The 17921-nt window shown below is 45.4% G+C and overlaps 1 protein-coding gene across 6 annotated transcripts in view; it reads left to right on the top strand.

Moving 5' to 3' along the window:
* Positions 1 to 17921, top strand: part of LOC146060654 (uncharacterized) — a 483494-nt gene that overhangs the window by 92031 nt on the left and 373542 nt on the right. For all 6 annotated transcript variants that reach the window (XM_083174095.1, XM_083174093.1, XM_083174092.1 and 3 more), the window contains 4 exons: positions 357 to 592; positions 5197 to 5410; positions 7856 to 8026; positions 10704 to 10799. In XM_083174095.1, coding sequence (XP_083030221.1) covers positions 357 to 592; positions 5197 to 5410; positions 7856 to 8026; positions 10704 to 10799 — 717 coding nt within the window. The remainder of the gene's footprint in view (positions 1 to 356; positions 593 to 5196; positions 5411 to 7855; positions 8027 to 10703; positions 10800 to 17921) is intronic.

Below are 17921 nucleotides of genomic sequence, written 5' to 3'. Positions count from 1 at the left end.
TGGCAGGGTATGCTGAGGCTTGTAGGGGTTTATTTACTAAGATGGGACTTCTATTTCATATGGGATGTTTCCCTTAGCAACCAATCAGATTCTGTCTATTATGTTCCAGTAGGTGCTAAATAAATAAGAAGTAGATTTTGGATTATTTGCCCATAGGAACATCCCATCTGAAATATAACTCCCATCTTAGTAAATAAATCCCCTAGTGTTGGCTAGCTGACCAGTCACAAACAAATACTTATCACTGTATGGTCAGTAAATTTGGACCATTTGTAAATCACAATCTTTACTGCTTTTACTGCTTTTACTGCTTCTATTATTCGGTTACATTTACGACTAACTGCTTTCTGTAACAGATCCTGAGAGACGGAATGAGCGTGTTCACTTGGAGCATGGATGAGAGTGCAGATTATACTGAACTTGCAACTTCCTACATCTGCAACGACCTCTATAACAACTTCAGCATTGTTACAAATAATTACACGCTCATTAGCGAGCTGACTGTGGCGTGGTGCACGGCAACCCTTGACATTTTCACCTGTCGAGAATTCAGCAGGAGCTATTCCATTACTGAATTAATGATAAGCCAGAAGTATGTCTGATTTATTCACATCATTCTGCTTAACTTTGTTAAATGTGCCCTGACGCACCCGTTTTGTTCAGTTTTGTTTTGTAGTAATGTTTTTTTTTTTTTGGTTGTGTTTGTGCTGTATGATTTTTTATTTCATGGTTGTTTAGGCTATTGATGGAAAACAAATGAGGGAGCAATAGAATTGTAACATAGACACAAACAATACAAAGGGTGACATTTAATAGGATGGTTCAGAAAGTGAGAGATTTGGTAAGAAATCTCCAGATGGTACTTGTTTCCTAGCACGGCCACAATCGCGGGCATTGTGTACCTTAAAGTTAAGGTACACGATGGACGCGATGAACCCGATTTCCTTTGAAATCAGGTCCATTTTGCCGGCAAAGACAAAATCGGGGGCATTGCGTCGGTCGCGTGCATTAACATGGCCCCCGATGCGATGGACGCGATTTTGCCATAGGCTTCAATGTTAAAATATTTTTAACATTGAAATCGGGAGCATCGCGTCGGTCTTGTGCCATTATAATGGCACAAGATGAGATGGACTTGATTAAGTCCATTTTACATAGGAAACAATGTGAAATGGGCCAATATGACCCATTTCACATTGTATATGGCCCTGTCATGGGTTACACAACCCCATTGTGAGCGTCACCCCACGATTGACGCCAACCCGAAGCGTGGTGAGCGCAGCGAGCCCGCGAGGGGCGGTGGTGGCGGTGCGCGTCCTCCGACCTTTTCATACCCCTACTATCCACGTTGGCGTGGAGTTGAGAATATAAAGTATGGCGAGCGCAGCGAGCCACCGAGCCCGAAGCGTGGCGAGCGCAGCGAGGGGACGCGTATACCTGTGAAGTTATACGCGTACGCTTGCCACGCTTATACGCGTACGCTTTCGGGCTCGGTGGCTCACTGCGCTCGCCACACTTTATATTCTCAACTCCACGCCGACGTGGATAGTAGGGGTATGAAAAGGTCGGAGGACGTGCACCGCCGCCCCTCGCGGGCTCGCTACGCTCGCCACGCTTCGGGTTGGCATCAATCGTGGGGTGGCGTTGAGGGGGTAAAATTGGGGGTCTGGGGAATACTTTACATTGAATCCAATGTAAAATAGGGTCCCAGGGGCCCTATTCACATTTGATTCAATGTAAAAATCGGGTCGATCGCGTCGGTCTCATCGCATGCGATTTGGTCGCATGCGATGCGACCGACGCGATTTTTCCGACACGATCACCCTGATGCAAATCGGTGTGGCCGATGAAGTACCCTCCAGATTTTTAAAGCGGCAATCATTTACACTGCAAAACCAGTTTGAATTTGAAGTGTAAATGATTGCCGCCAAGGGCGTAACTACCATAGGTGCAGGGGGTGCAGCTGCTATGGGGCCCAGAGCTGAGAGGGGCCCATCTTCCCTGTGTAAGTTACTGTACATGTGTTATATGCATTTATCACTAAAGGTTGGTACATAGGGTCCCTTACAAACTTTTGCTATGGGGCCTACAAATATCTAGTTATGCCCCTGATTGCCGCTTTTAAAAAACCTGGAGATTTCTTACCAAATCTCTTAGTTTCTGAATCTCTCATCCTATTACATTTCACCCAAGATGTTAGTCCAGTTTTCTTATAACTCACTATGGGATCAGTGCCGGTGCATAGCACCGGAGCGCACCAGGCGGGGGGCCTCCGGTGTACTCACCCGCTCGATATGGGGGTAGGGGGGGGGGGGTTGTGCGGCTGCCGCTTCGCATGGGAGGGGGGATGCGGCCGCCTCGACTGCTTTGCTGGGGGGGGCCAAGTTGGCGGCGGGAGATGCGGCGCGGGAGGGTGGGTGTTTGAGATGCGGCAAAGGCCGCAGCACTGGGTAGGCTCCAGGAGGGTAGGCTCCAGGAGGGTCTGTGCGGGCCCTACCCCCGCCGCAGAGGGATGCAGACAATGACAAGCACGGGGGGGATGCTCCATGGGGGGCGAGGGGGCGGCTCACTTACCTGCTCCCAGCTCCTTCCTGCTGCTCGTCTTCTCAGCCGGAGCTTTGCCGCTGCTCACTACCGTCCTCCAGTGGCCGGTGCCCTAGGCAAATGCCTAAGGCTGCCTAGTGGTGGCGCCGGCCCTGTATGGGATAGATGTACAGTATCAAGCTTCAAAAAGTGATAAAGTGGAGAGTGATTAACAACCAGCCAATCAGCTCTTACCTGTCATGTTACAGGCTGGGGTTGAAAAATGACAGGTAGGAGCTGAATGGCTGGTTGTTTTTTACTCACTATTTTATCACTTTTATAAATTTTTGAAGCTTGATACATCTGACAATGCAAAACGCAATGTTGTTTACAGGGACATACAGTAAATATATATAAAGAGGTACAGTGATGTATTTACAACATGGTGTAACAGCCTTGCTATATTCATTATGTAGTGATTGTATTACTAATGTTATGTACAGTATGTGCTGACTTAAGCTGGATACACACTGGCCGATATACTGTATCATGAGTTGGTCGTCAGGTGCGTACATGCAATATGTCTGTTAACAAGGACATTCACAATATTGTCCTGTTGGCCCTGCAGTACAGACAATGCCCGATTTATCTGCATATATGTCGGCATTGTTGCTAGGGATGGCCATCGGTGCATTCACCATCAGATTGGTAATGAACTATGCACTTAGACTTTGAATTTCTTTTTATATTGAAAAACATGTAATTAATGTATATAGGACTGGACTGAAACTGTCTAATCACTCCAAATAGCCCCATTTAGTGTGCCAAAAACATTGTATCTTAGTCGTGTCAAAGCACTAATCCTACTGTAAGTACCTATTACAGTAGACTATAATTTATCTAGGATGTAAAATAGCAAAATTAAGGAAAAAAACTGCACAATCAAAGGTGATAAGTCACCCACCCCTTTCATTTTTATGTTAAGTCTGCAACTTTATACCAATTCCTTTGCTACAAACATACTAAGACTAAATACCTAGTACACTGCAAAGTACAATGCAAAATCCAGGATAAAGTAGCAAGAGTAAGGAAAAAAGGGCCTAAATCAAGTTGGATTGTACAAGTGATCCAACCCCCAGTTTCCAAAATATCAGGAAAATTCACGTGCGCAAGAGCCATTCTGTGCATGTGCCGAATGAGCCCTGCATTTGAATTACTAAGGCAGAAGTGTTCGCGGGGAAAGACGGGGGGCCGGTATTCAAGAAAACGGACATTGTTTTGCGACTACAGGTCTGGGTAACGTCAAACTTTTTCAGGCTACAGTCTCAGAGGTACATCGCAGCCGATGGTCTAGAACTGTGATCACAGTTTTTAGCGAATGCAAATTCAGGCAGCAGGTGGTATGCACCTCCTCTTGCATTTGCATTGCCAAGAATCGCATACGCTAAGCTTCTGCGTGCATTTTAGCATATACAATCCAAGCTGTATAAGACCCAAAGCATGCTTTATATGTGAGCCCGTACTAATTTAATTGCGTCAAAAATGCTAATCCTTAGTACCTACCAAGTACACTTTTCGCGATCAAGACACAAAATTGAGTACAAAGTAGCAAAACTGAGGAAACATAGCAATATTTAGGAAGAGTGCACAGCTTGGGAACCGTGCCAGACATCTAGCGCCATATGCTGCATAAAGCAAGGCTGAATGAGGACACATCTGTACTTGTATACTACAGTACAGACTGATCTTTTGTCATCTTTACATTTATTTTTCTTGCATGCATACAGTGCAAATTGCTCCTAATTTCCAGGGAAAGTCTCAAGTTTTACAAATGGCTACAATTATCTTTCTCTGCTGTGATTTGTAATATAAATGGTTGAGAACATACCAAGCACAGTCTTTTATCCTGATGTGGACTGCAGAGCATAAAGGTCTACTCTGTGTAATGTGCTTAGATGATCCTGTCTGGCATCGCATTGTCCCTGGAAATGATTAATCAAATATTGGCAATAGGGAGGCCAATCCCGTTTACAGGATCGGCGGGATCCCGGGATTTAGGCCTAAAATCGGTGGGATTTGAATCCCGGGATTGAAGCTTTCAATCCCGGGATTTCGGGATTAGTATCCCAGTGCTAAATGTACTTTTTTTTCCAAAGCCGGGCAGCGCTGAGCACTTTAGAATGGCTCAGATGCTGCCCGGCTGTCTGCTGCGTACCCCTGGTGGCTGATTGGTCCGCTCCGCTGTCAGTGTCATGATGGCGCCCAGGCTGCGCAGCGTGACCCCTGACATCACGCCATGCTGCGAAGCCCGTCCGCCGCCATGCCTGTCAGTGCACTTCAGCGCAAGCACAGTCGCTCAGCCGCCCGCCTGGCCGCTGCATGGATGGACGGACGGACGGACATCGCTCCTGCTGCTGCCTGTCACCATACCTCTGTAAGTGACAGTGCAGGGCAGGGGGATGGGGAAGAGTGGCAGGCGGGCTAATAAGAGGGCATTTATATTGATATTTGGGGGGCGGGTCATTTTTTTTTTATTAGGGAGGCCAATCCCGGGATTGAAAAAATGCCCCGGGATTAGCCTCCCTAATTGGCAATAATGAAATGATGTATAACTTATACTTGCTCATACCTTTATGGTTCTAAAAGGATTATTTTAATGTGTTTGCTTTCTAGAAATATCGAGCATGAGCTGGAGAGCCTCCTTATTCCTGACGGGCAGAGGATTCACTCCCTAGTGGAACAGTCCTTTGTTGCCTGTGGCATCAGCGAGGCATCACCTGCATGGCAGGAATTCATAATGCACATTGATGCTGTAGTTCTGCAAGGTCTGAAGCAAGTGACTATATCCAGCTTGGCAGCACTGCTGAACACACTGCTGGACTGCGATGTAAGATGACTGTATATATTATTACAGGATGTAATGCAGGGGGTAATTCAGACCTGATCAGTTCTCTGCTAATTTGCAGAGTGATGTGTGATCAGATATTCACAGCCCGTTCTGCAATTCGATGTGCAAGGTTTGCGAATGGCTTGTGAAAAATGTTTGGCGCATAGCAGTAAATACATACGCAAGGTGATCACCATCAAATTTTTTTCCTCTGTGCGTAGCTCAGGAGTTACACGGCTGTTACGATAGAAACAGACTGATCGGGGCTGGAGCTGGCGTTATACAACTTCCCTTCAAACGCCTGGGCTCGCCTTAATTTTTCATGACACACCCAGAAAATGTCCGGATACCACCCACAAACGCCTTCTGTCATTCAACTTTCGTACGGCCAGTGATAAAAAAGTAGCAGGATTTTATCGCAGGATGGCCCACGCATGCGAACTACGAGCCTTACACATGTGAAGTCCTTCGATTATCGCCCAAACTGCTAATTCGCAGCCACGTGATCAGTTCTGAATAACCCCCACAGTGATATATATTAGCATAATATACAGCAAGCATTAATACTGAAGTAAGTAAGTTTATAAAAAAGCATGTAAACCCAAATGATCATTCAATCCATTAGGTACCATAGTATTCAGCCTAACAATCCAGCGTGACTCACATTTAAGCAAGGCTAATGACCTGTTTCCTCCCCATAGCCGGGGGGGGGCACATGGTTAATGATTATATACCTCAAATTGGCCATATTGTGGCCAGCTTGGGCAAAATGCCTAGCCACAGGCTGGTCACTCGTGCCAGATAGCAAAGCAGCACGTATGGCCGATACCCGGCCATCCGGGTCCATAATGTGCAATCCGATTTACCAACATAGTGGAGCCCGCAAGGGCAAGAAATAAGATATACAATATAACGTGTAGGACAGTTAACCCTATGTCTAATGATATATCTTTTTTCTGCTGAAGGGTTGACAGAAACTGTCACTGACAGTGAGACTACGGCAAGTAATACAGTTTAGGCACCTGTAGCATCTGTTATATTGGCCCAAAAATGGGGCAGATGCAGGTGTGGAGGAAGATATTGGGAGAGAGGTAATGTCAGTGCGGAGCACCCAGTCATGCACATTTCTCCCGCATGTGTAACAGGGCATCAGGGTTGTATTAGCAAGTCCTAAGTCCCTGTCAGAACTCAACAATGGCCAATGATGTCTGAACGTGTTGATAATGTGACCACTAGCCGGGCTAAAATGATTAACCCATGGCATTCTCTTTTTAACAGGCACCACATCATCATCCCTAACAGTCAGTAATGTCTCACTGGGAATAGCTAGAGCCTTTTCTTTAGCCTTCGTGAGTAGATCAAGATCATACCCCCGAATCAAACAATTGCCAATAATAATATCAATTTGCCTACAACAATCGTCTGGACTACTACAAATACGACATGCTCTTAAAAATTGAGAAAAAGGCAAACCAAACTTAAGAGATTTAGGGTGAAAACTAGCTGAGTGTAGTATAGTATTGCGGTCTGTGTCCTTCCTGAAAAGAGAGGTAGACACCACCCCCTCTCTTAAAGACACAGCGACATCCAGAAAATTGACCCTCTCACGATCAATAGTAATGGATAATTTTAAAGGACTAGAAGATTGGTTATGCCTGTCAAAAAAAGTTTTAAATTATCACCTATGTACCTGGCATAAAAATGAATCATGCCAGATACATAGGGATCGGTGAAAAAAATGTTGTGTTCAGCGGCAAACATAAAGGCGTTAGCGTACGATGGGGCCACATTGGACCCCATCGCACAGCCCGAACACTGTAAAAAGAACCGCCCACAATGTATAAAATAATTGTGGTTCAATACAATCTGTAAAAGATCACAAAAAAGCTCCACTGAAGGCCCAGCATAAAATGGACTGGTACTGATCAGCTGTCGGACAGCCTCAATGCCAGCGTCATTAGGAATTACAGTATAGAGGCTGGATACGTCTCTACTGCATAAATAGCTATTCACCGGAATGTCCTGGAAAGCCTTTGTTTCTGAGGTTATTTAATACCTCTTTTGTCAGGACATATGGGATGTCCTGATGAAAGAGGTATTAAATAACCTCAGAAACGTTGACCACACATGGTCATGGTGTAGTGCAGGGCTGGGCAACACCGGCCCTCCAGATGTTGATGAACTACACATCCCAGGATGCTTTGCATTAGTTTTGCTATGTGGCCATGCTGAAACTGATGCAAGGCATGCTGGGATGTGTAGTTCATCAACATCTGGAGGGCCGGTGTTGCCCAGCCCTGGTGTAGTGTCTATTTTTACATGCTGTCAGTCTCCAGAGTGCCGGCCTGGTCATAGGAATTGACCCACTTGAGTGTATGTACTGCTGTGGCCAGGTATCTTTATACAAGTTGTCTTAGCTGCAGCCATGTTTTCTCCTCCCCACAGCATGTTGCCTTCCTCTGCATTGAAGTTGAATTGATTAATGGTAAAGTTGCCTTTAATCCACCTCTTGACCAAAGCACTTCTGATATAAGTGTTAAGGAAAATATAGAGGAATGGCTCAAAATGTTCCTTCTCCGAGGATCGCTTATAAAAGGACTTTCTGCAATGGCGAAGGTAACTAAAGATATGTGCATATATCTTCATTGTAGTTTTAGAATAATGAATTCAGTTTAATTATGACAGCCCTTACTCTTCATCATCACACAGCTTCTAAAGTTCTTCAAAGTTTAAACTTTTTTCCATCTTAGGGGTAAATATACTAAAGCTTCTAGAAATGAAAAAATAAAAATAAAAGTGATGTTGCCCATAACAACCAATCAGATTCTGTCTATTATTTCTCTATTGCATCCTAGAAAATGATAGACAGAATCTGATTGGTTGCCATGGGCAACATAATTTTAGTAAATATACCCCTTAACGTCCAAGGGAATCTATAGGAATCTAGATTGTACCTATTCTTAAACTTGACCTAGCACCACTAATCGATGCCCCATATACTCAAAGCCAGGGGTAGCCAACTCCAGTCCTTGGGGCAGATGTATGAAGGGTCGTTATGGGGTGAAGGGGTATCAGCGCATGTTATGTGCACTGATACCGCTTCTCCCCCATGTATGAAGCAGCCAGCGTGCGGTACAGGACAGAGGCGCTATGCGCCCCTGTCCATATCGGCGCTGCTATCTAAATGATAGCAGGCCGAATGTATGAACGGTCAGCATCGCTGCCGTTTTTGGCTTCGCCAGCATCAAGCCCTATCTAAACAGCAGGGACAGCGCTGTCCCTGCTGTCAGCTGTGGGCTGCGCTGGGGATCTCGCGTGAGTAGCGAGATCCCGCGCATGCCCAGTGCAGCCGGCCGGGGGACAGGAGACAGCGCATCAGTGTAAACTGATGCGCTATCTCCAGGAGGGGACATCGCCGGAGGGGGGAGTTAGCGCTCCCCGCTTCGGCAGACAAGATGTTAATACATCTTGTCGGTCTCCCCTCCTGCTTCGCCTCGCTAATGAGGCGAAGCAGGAAGTATTATAGCGGCGCGATAAGCGCTGCTATAATACATCTGCCCCCTTGAGAGCTACCAAAAGTTCACATTTTCTAGATTACCTAGCTGGGGCACAACTGCACTCATTACTCACTGACACATTATAAATTATAAATGATCCACAGCTGGAGCTAATTACCTCACTTGTGATTCTGGGGGAGATTCTCTTACATTCGTGACGAATGTATCTATTTACCGCTACTTTAACGGCACATTTGCACGCCGTTAATGACTACCTCTTCTCCATATGCTCTGTCAATTAGGCTACCGCATTGTGTTTGCGGTATCTCACCCCTCCGCGATCCCCAGGTTGTGTCCAGTGCGCATGCGCCCGCTGTTTCATTTTCATGTCATGCGCACTGCTTGTCCGGAAGCCAGTGGGGATCTCCTGTCCGTCAGTCCGGCAGGCTCTGGTGCGCGGTGCACGGGGGTATGATATATATGATTTGACACCTACTTTACTTCGGCGCGGGTGTTAGAGCATACAGAATAGGAGGGAAGGCAATGCAGTCCAATGGGGAGCCGGCACCGTGACGAAACAGGATGGAATGCGGAAGTGCGGTGATCGCGCGTCGGGAAAAAAAGAATACAGCATATGCGAAGGAGATAACGGCATAGAAAAGGACCCCGGACCGCGGCGGTAAGCAATAGAGAATCTCCCCCAATGTGAGGAGACCTGGAAAACATGCACTGTTGTAGCTCTCGAGGACTGGAGTTGGCTACCCCTGCTCTAAGCTATACCCCATATTTCATGGGAATTTATATTGTAATTATTATTTTACTGATAAATACTTGTGGTGACTGACATAATTGATCTCATACAACTGGCCATGGGCTTGATTCAGATCTGTTTGCTAGGCTGCGCACGTTCACAGCCTAGTGAACAGATAAACGCCACCTGCCGCCCGACCAAACACCACCTCACGCAAATCCATCTACGTATTTTTCACTCATTCACAAAAAAAGTCAGATTTTGGGGTGGGTGTTGACATCATGTGACATCAGCTGTCCGCCCCGAGCAGGCATTGACATGCCTTCATTGGCACCCAATGTTTTTATGGGGACCCCATAAAACGCTGGGAGTCCCCACATACAGTATGCACATGTGCATGTGCAGACCTACACCATCGGCCAGGGGAGCGAATTCAGACCTGGCCGACGAGGTCAGAATCCCCCCCTATATGTGATCATACGAAACCACATGATCCATTTATGTAAACGCCAGCACCATGCAATCTTATGGAGCTTATAATCACACATAAATCTAGTTAGAGGTCACAGCCACAGCAAACAATTTTTAGAATAAGACCCACAGAGAGGTCAGGGTGAAATACAGCAAGGGTCATTCACCAAATGGGCACAGATATTACAAACTAGCTATTTGCAGCTGTAAATTAGCCACCATGTCTTATCAGGCATGTCCAATCTATGGCCCTCCAACTTTTGCGAAACTACAAGTCCCATCATGCCTTGCCACAGTTTTGCTATTATGGAATGCTAAAACTATTGCAAGGCATGCTGGGATGTATAGTTTCACAACAGCTTGAGGGCCACAGTTTGCCATGCTGAAATAAATAATCTAATTATTTTAGAATGTCATTATTAGTGAATGTTTAAAAGCATTGTATTAAGGACACTCACTTATTTATTATGTTATCCTTTTTAGAGATGAGGGACCAGAATTTAACACTATTTATTTTATGAAAAAATACTTATATTTAAATAAATGCAGACATAATTAATTATGTTTGTCTCAGGTGGGCTATCAAGATTATGTGTCAGAAGATGAAGAAGTATTACAGCTGATTGGTCACATTCTACAGCAGGTGGAGAATGGTGTTCTTGAGTGTCAGGTTAGCAACACTTGTGAATGTGATGTCTTTTACGCAAAATGTCCCATGCAAGTCTTTGCACTAGGTGGCGCTGCTGCACCATGAATCTAGCCTCCTTCCTGGTCACTTGCTTTCAATAAATGCAAGCTGATGATAGGTTTCTTGAAATATTAGTAATAAAGCCTAACATTTATTGTTCGGTTGAGTTATTAAATGTCAATTTAATATATTCAAATCTTCACCTAACAAGGATTTGAGTGCAAACAACTTTTATTTTATAAGTGTTAACTTATAATAGAAACTGTCACAGGAATATGACACAATTCTTACCTACTTGACAGAATTGTTTTAGAGGCAAATAATCTTTTCTATTCTAAATAGATGCTACAGCACCCAAACTGAATTGTATCTCCCACCATGAACTTCTTCAGGAGGGGCAGAATGCGCTGTTCCTCAACTTCCCTCTTAGGGCCTTATTCATTCTTTCTGACAAAATCCTTCTTAGATGGGCAAAACCATGTGCACTGCAGGTGGGGCAGGTGTTACTTGTGCAGAGAGAATTAGATTTGGGTGGGGTTTTACTTCAAAGTGAGATCTATATTGCAGTGTAAAAATAAAGCAGTCAGTATTTTCCCTGCACAGAAACAAAATTACTCACCCAAATCTAATTCTCTCTGCACATGTTACATCTGCCCCACCTGCAGTGCACATGGTTTTGTCCATCTAAGAAGGATTTTGTCAGAAAGAATGAACCAAAATAAGGCCCTTAATTTTTGATCACTAGCTCCGGTTTTGAACAGGTAAAATTATAAGCAAGGTGTTTCAACACAGGTTATTGCAATCAGAAATTAAGAGGGAAGTCAAGAAAAATACTTTTACGCATTGGGAGCAATGACCTCCTGCCCTGGCACACATATAACAGGAAGTCACAGTTGCTGCTAATAAGTAAAACCGTGATCACATCAGTGTAGGATACCTGGACTGGATCTAATTTCCTTGCTGCTGCTCTAAAACCTGGACTGGATCTTGCACATGGTACCCTAAGGTGAAAATACTGTATGCTGTCCCTGCCTCACTCCTCCCACTTTAGCTTCAACTACCATGGTGAAGCTAAGAAATTTTCAGACAAGCTCTTTGCCTCATCCACTTGTGTCATTCTCCAGGGTACACAGCCCTCCATCCCATTTTCCAGAGGTCATCCACCTCACCCCTTTCCTCCTCTTTTAGCTTCACTATAGGCTTGCTTGGAGGATCTGCAACCTACAAACCTCCTGGAAAGGGCATACGCGTTGAGGTGCTGTTTCCCCGGAAGATGCTGCACTTAAAACGTACATGGCTGTAAGGCCAAAAAAAAAGTGGGTCACACAAGCATATTCACCTTTTTGTTTGTGGACATCCAGGGTTGGTGCTAGGGTGTTTGGTGCCTACCTGCAAACTATAAATTTTGCGCCCTCTCTACCATAATTAATATTCACATTATGACACACAGTAGCCCCTCTTATCCACATTATGTCTTTCAGTAATGTCTCCTATTCACATTGTCATACAGTGGTGCCTCTTATTCACATTACAACACAGAGTAGTACCCCATATACTTATTACACCACATTGTAGTGAAATTTATACCCAATATTAACTGTAGTGACGCTTATAAATGTCTAGTAGTGCTCCATATACATATAATGCCTAGTGCCACTTATACACATAATGCTCACAGTAGTAGTGCTGTGTATACACAATACCCACATTAGGGCCCCTAAAACACTAAATGTCTACAGTAGAAGTGCCACTTATACACATCTACAGTAGTAGTGTCACTTATACGCATAATGCCCACAGAAGTAGTGGCCCTTACACATAATGCCGACACTAGTAGTGCCCCTTACACATAATGTCCACAGGAAGGAAAGGGGCAGTGCTACTGAAACTAAAGTGCCTCCCACTGCTGCCTGTCTGTCATACAGAAACCACAGGGAGGAAAGCGGAGGGAGGAGAGGGGGTTTTCCAAATCCTCAAACACAAAACAAAGAAACAAAAATAAAATAAAAAAACAGTGGGCGGCATGTCCTTAAAATGATGGGCAGTGAGGAAGACTGGGTTAGGGATGATGACAGACAGCTGCTGACACACACACACACACAAATGATGACACGCAGACAGCTGCTTACAAACTTACGTATGCCGTCAGATGTTTTCTGACACACAAACGATGACTCTTACATGTAGACGTATGTGGACACTCACATACAGACAGCCGCTGTCACACTTGAACAAAGATGCTGACAAGCAGACAGGCAATGACACACAGGAATGCTGATAGCTGGACTCTGACACAGACATGCATACATATGCTGACATTTACTTGTATACGCTGACACACAGATGCTGACAAGAAGACACTCGGACACTGACAAATGGACAATGACAAATGGAAACTGACACACAGACAGATGCTGACACAGAGATACACAGATGCTGACAAAGTTAACCTGCTGATACACATATATACAGCTGTATAATTCCAGTCCAGTCATACTGCTGCATAATTCCAGTCCAGTGATACTGCGGCATAAATACATTCCAGTGGTATACTGCTGTAGATGAATTGCTTCTTTTTTTGTTGGGGTCTAAACGAACCAATAATTTCAGCTACAGTTGTGTGGAAGACCCTGTTGCTGAAATGATTGGTTTGTTAAATTGTGCATGTCCTATTTAAGCAACATAAGGGTAAGTGGGAGGGCCCAAGGACATTTCCATCTTGCACCTCTTTTTTTTGGCATTATGTGCTCTTTGAGGCCTAGTTTTTCAAACTGTCATCCTGTCTGCCACTACAGTGCCACTGTAAGATGTGTCACATGTTTGTGCCACCCACTTGTGCCGCTTAGCATAGTCATCCAGCTACCTTGGTGCAACCTTTTGGCCTAAAAACAACTTTGTGAGGTGTACAGAATAGACTGGAAATGAGTGGAAATTAATGTTATTGAGGTTAAAAATAGTGAAGGAGCGATTTTAGTGGTTTTTATGTTTGTTTGTTTTTTTAAATACAGATCGAAAACACAAAACAGGAAACACAGAAAGGGTGGTGTTTTGGAACAGATTCAGATCCAAAACACGGTCGGAGATACAGATCCAAAACACAAAACATGAAAAGTGGGCGGTGCACACCCCTACTAAAAATATTTGGGCGAAATGTAATAGGGTGTGATTTTTTAGACATGTGCGATTTTTGGTCAAAAACGGCCGAAATCGCACATTTTCCGAAAATCGCACATTTAATAGGTTGAAAATCGCGGTAAAAAATCGCACTTTTTACCGCGAAATCGCACTTTTAGAAGTGCGATTTTTAGTCACATTTCAATTCGCATCCAGATGTTTTCCCATTATAAAGTATACAACTCGCAAATGTAATAGGGTGCGATTTTTGGTCAATGTTACCAAAAATCGCAAAAAAAATAGACCAGGTTCTGACAGGCGAATTTGACAGAACCATGCACAGATCATTGAGATCTGTGCATGGTTCTGTTAATAAAAATGTGTAAAAGTGTTTTTATAAAAAAAAAAACGGCGTGGGGTCCCCCCTCCTAAGCATAACCAGCCCCGGGCTCATTGAGCCGGACCTGGTTCCAAAAATACGGGGGGACAAAAAGCATAGGGGTCCCCCGTATTTCTGAAACCAGCCCCGGACTCTTGGACCGGTCCTGGTTCCAAAAATACGGGGGACAAAAAATCTGGGGGTCCCCCGTATTTTGAAACCAGCACCGGGCTCCAACAGCCCGCGGTGTCATGCCACAGCCGGGGGACACTTTTTATACAAGGTCCCCCGGCCAAAACATGAGCACCGTGGCTGGTCAGCCTTGGACGGGGTACCTGGAGGAGTGGGGACCCCCCCAATAAAGGGGTCCCCCCCCCCAGGCTTCACCCGTCCAGGGCTGAAGCCCGGGGCTGTCACCGGCGTCCGTGGCCAGTGGACGCCGGCCTGATAGGGTTAAATCCATCATACATATCATTACATTGCTTTTTACCGGCGAACTACAAGTGCCAGCAGACCTCCCCCGCATGCTGGGACTTGGAGAACCACAAGTCCTAGCATGCAGGGCATTAATGGGCCCGCTGGGACTTGTAGTCCACCTGTAAAAAGAATGTTTATAAAAAACACACACACAGAGAAGTACAAGTTTATTACACACACACACCTCAATTTTACACCAGCATACTTACCATTCCTGGATCCAGCGCTGGTCTGGCTGCTTTACAGCCGGCTCCCCCCGCACTGACAGGCAGCGGGGAGAACCGGCTTTCTCCGTTGCCTGTCACCGGCTTTCTCCGTAGCTTCTGTAGCTCTGTCCGAGTGCTACAGAGGCTGAGAGCGCGATTGGCTGAGCTACAGTATGCGTCTCCATGGAGACGCATAGCTCAGCCAATCAGGACTGAGCTATGCGTCTCCATGGAGACGCATACTGTAGCTCAGCCAATCACGCTCCCAGCCTCTGTAGCACTGGGACAGAGCTACAGAAGCTACGGAGAAAGCCGGTGACAGGCAACGGAGAAAGCCGGTTCTCCCCGCTGCCTGTCAGTGCGGGGGGAGCCGGCTGTAAAGCAGCCAGACCAGCGCTGGATCCAGGAATGGTAAGTATGCTGGTGTAAAATTGAGGTGTGTGTGTGTAATAAACTTGTACTTCTCTGTGTGTGTGTTTTTTATAAACATTCTTTTTACAGGTGGACTACAAGTCCCAGCGGGCCCATTAATGCCCTGCATGCTGGGACTTGTGGTTCTCCAAGTCCCAGCATGCGGGGGAGGTCTGCTGGCACTTGTAGTTCGCCGGTAAAAAGCAATGTAATGATATGTATGATGGATTTAACCCTATCAGGCCGGCGTCCACTGGCCACGGACGCCGGTGACAGCCCCGGGCTTCAGCCCTGGACGGGTGAAGCCTGGGGGGGGGGACCCCTTTATTGGGGGGGTCCCCACTCCTCCAGGTACCCCGTCCAAGGCTGACCAGCCACGGTGCTCATGTTTTGGCCGGGGGACCTTGTATAAAAAGTGTCCCCCGGCTGTGGCATGACACCGCGGGCTGTTGGAGCCCGGTGCTGGTTTCAAAATACGGGGGACCCCCAGATTTTTTGTCCCCCGTATTTTTGGAACCAGGACCGGCTCAATGAGCCCGGGGCTGGTTATGCTTAGGAGGGGGGACCCCACGCCATTTTTTTTTTTACTTTTTTTTTTTAGCACAAAATCGCATTTATGAAAATGCGCACATTTTCATGACTGAAAATGCGCACATTTTCATGACTAAAAATCGCGGCAAATCGCATTTTTTGCCGCGAATTCGCATCTCATTACATATGCGAATTCGCGGCAAAAAACGCGATTTTTAAATGTGCGATTTGGTGCGATTTTTTTTTAGTCTAAAAAAACGCACCCTATTACATTTCGCCCTATTTATGTTGTCTAGATATGCAGCTGCATATTCCCTGCAGGGCTGCAGCAACTTATTCATAGGTTGCTGGGAGACCATGTAAACCAAATGGCAGCATTTTTTTTACTGAAATAAGCCCTCTAGGGTGGAGAAGGTTGTTATTTGCCTTAGCGGCTTCTGTCTAAGGAATCTGCCAATACCCTTTTGTCAAATCAAGAGTTGTAAGATACTGACTCATTTTCCACCAGCTCAGCAACCCGGGCATTGGGTACGAATCAAAGCGATAAACTTGATTTAACTTATGGAAGTCATTGTAGAATCTTAAAGCACCCAAAGGCTTAGGTACTAAGACAATGGGATTATTCCACTCGCTGGTTATTCCTCTATGACCTTAGGTGTAGCATCTCCTCCACCTCTTGCTTTGTCTCTTCTCTGGGCTCTACAGTCTTTCACCAATCCAGTTACTTCCTGCCGGGACTCCTAAGCCCCTGTTCTCCATACAAGAGTGTCAGACTTGCTTTGTGTAGTGGGCATTAGTTCTAGCACCTTGTCTCCCTTTTTAAAGGACTGGTTGACTGGGGTGATGTCATAGCTATGTTTTTTGACATTGTTGTGCCCTTACCATGTGTTCATTCAGGCGTGGCACAATCTGCCTTGGCTGTACAATTGGGACACAAACTGAACAACGTTAGGGTCCTGACAGGGTTGTTCCCACCATTCTTTTAACAGACCCAGAGTCCCTCTGGGTTATCTCTCATAGAGCAGTTCAAAGGAACTAAACCCTGTAGAGGATTGGGGTACCTTGGTCCGTTAGGATCTTGTTATTCCTAGGCAGCTATACAGGGTTAGTAATTCTCTGGCAACATTGCCAGATTTAATATTAGGCACGGGTATAGCCGCCGGGTATCTTGTGGCATAATCCAATACCACAAGTATGTATTGATGCCCTCAAGCAGATATTTACAATGGCCCTGTTAGATCCATACCAATTCTCTCAAAAGGCATGAAAATGATAGGGAGGGGTACCCGTGGAGCCCTAAACTATGGCAGAGGGGCTGTCTTCTGGCACACTGGGCATTCTTGACAATAACTCTTGATTGTGGCATAGATGCCACAATCAAGAGTTATTGTCAAGAATGCCCAGTGTGCCAGAAGACAATAACTCTTGATTGTGGCATAGATGCCAGGCTAAAAAAACCTTAACTGGTTCCCAGGCCAGCAGCACAATGTGTAACCTCAGTTAGTCAGTTTTAAAATACAGGTAGCTGTCTTAGCCAGGGTTTTCTGCTGTGTGAACATTCCAGCTGAGATGTGTCCCTGTTTGGGCACCAAATGTGACAAGGAATCACATACACTGGTTATAGATGAAGTCTGGGTATTTATTTTGTAGCAGGTAAACAGCATACCATTCAGCAAGCAAGGTTACAGCAATGTAGGGTTTACCACAGATGTCACAGTCAAGGTATACTCCAAACCACCTAACATAACATTACATTACCGGCCTATCGCCCGGCTGCTTTTCAGGATTGGTACCAGTGACCTCCTGCCCTGGAAGCACAGTTAACAGGAAGCTACTGGTGCTACTAATCAGCCAAATCTTGATCACGTAAGTTTAGGAAACCCGGACTGGATCTAAATTTCCTCCTGCTACTGCTCTAAAACCTGGACTGGATTTTACCCTCATAAGAAAATATCTTGTCCCTGCAACAGTATCTATATTGAAGAT

Source organism: Crinia signifera, chromosome 2 (genome assembly GCF_055691185.1).
Source record: "Crinia signifera chromosome 2, ASM5569118v1, whole genome shotgun sequence".
Classification (NCBI taxonomy): Eukaryota; Metazoa; Chordata; class Amphibia; order Anura; family Myobatrachidae; genus Crinia; species Crinia signifera.
The sequence above is the reverse complement of the archived record's forward strand: the minus strand, read 5'-3'. Positions and strand labels throughout refer to the sequence as shown.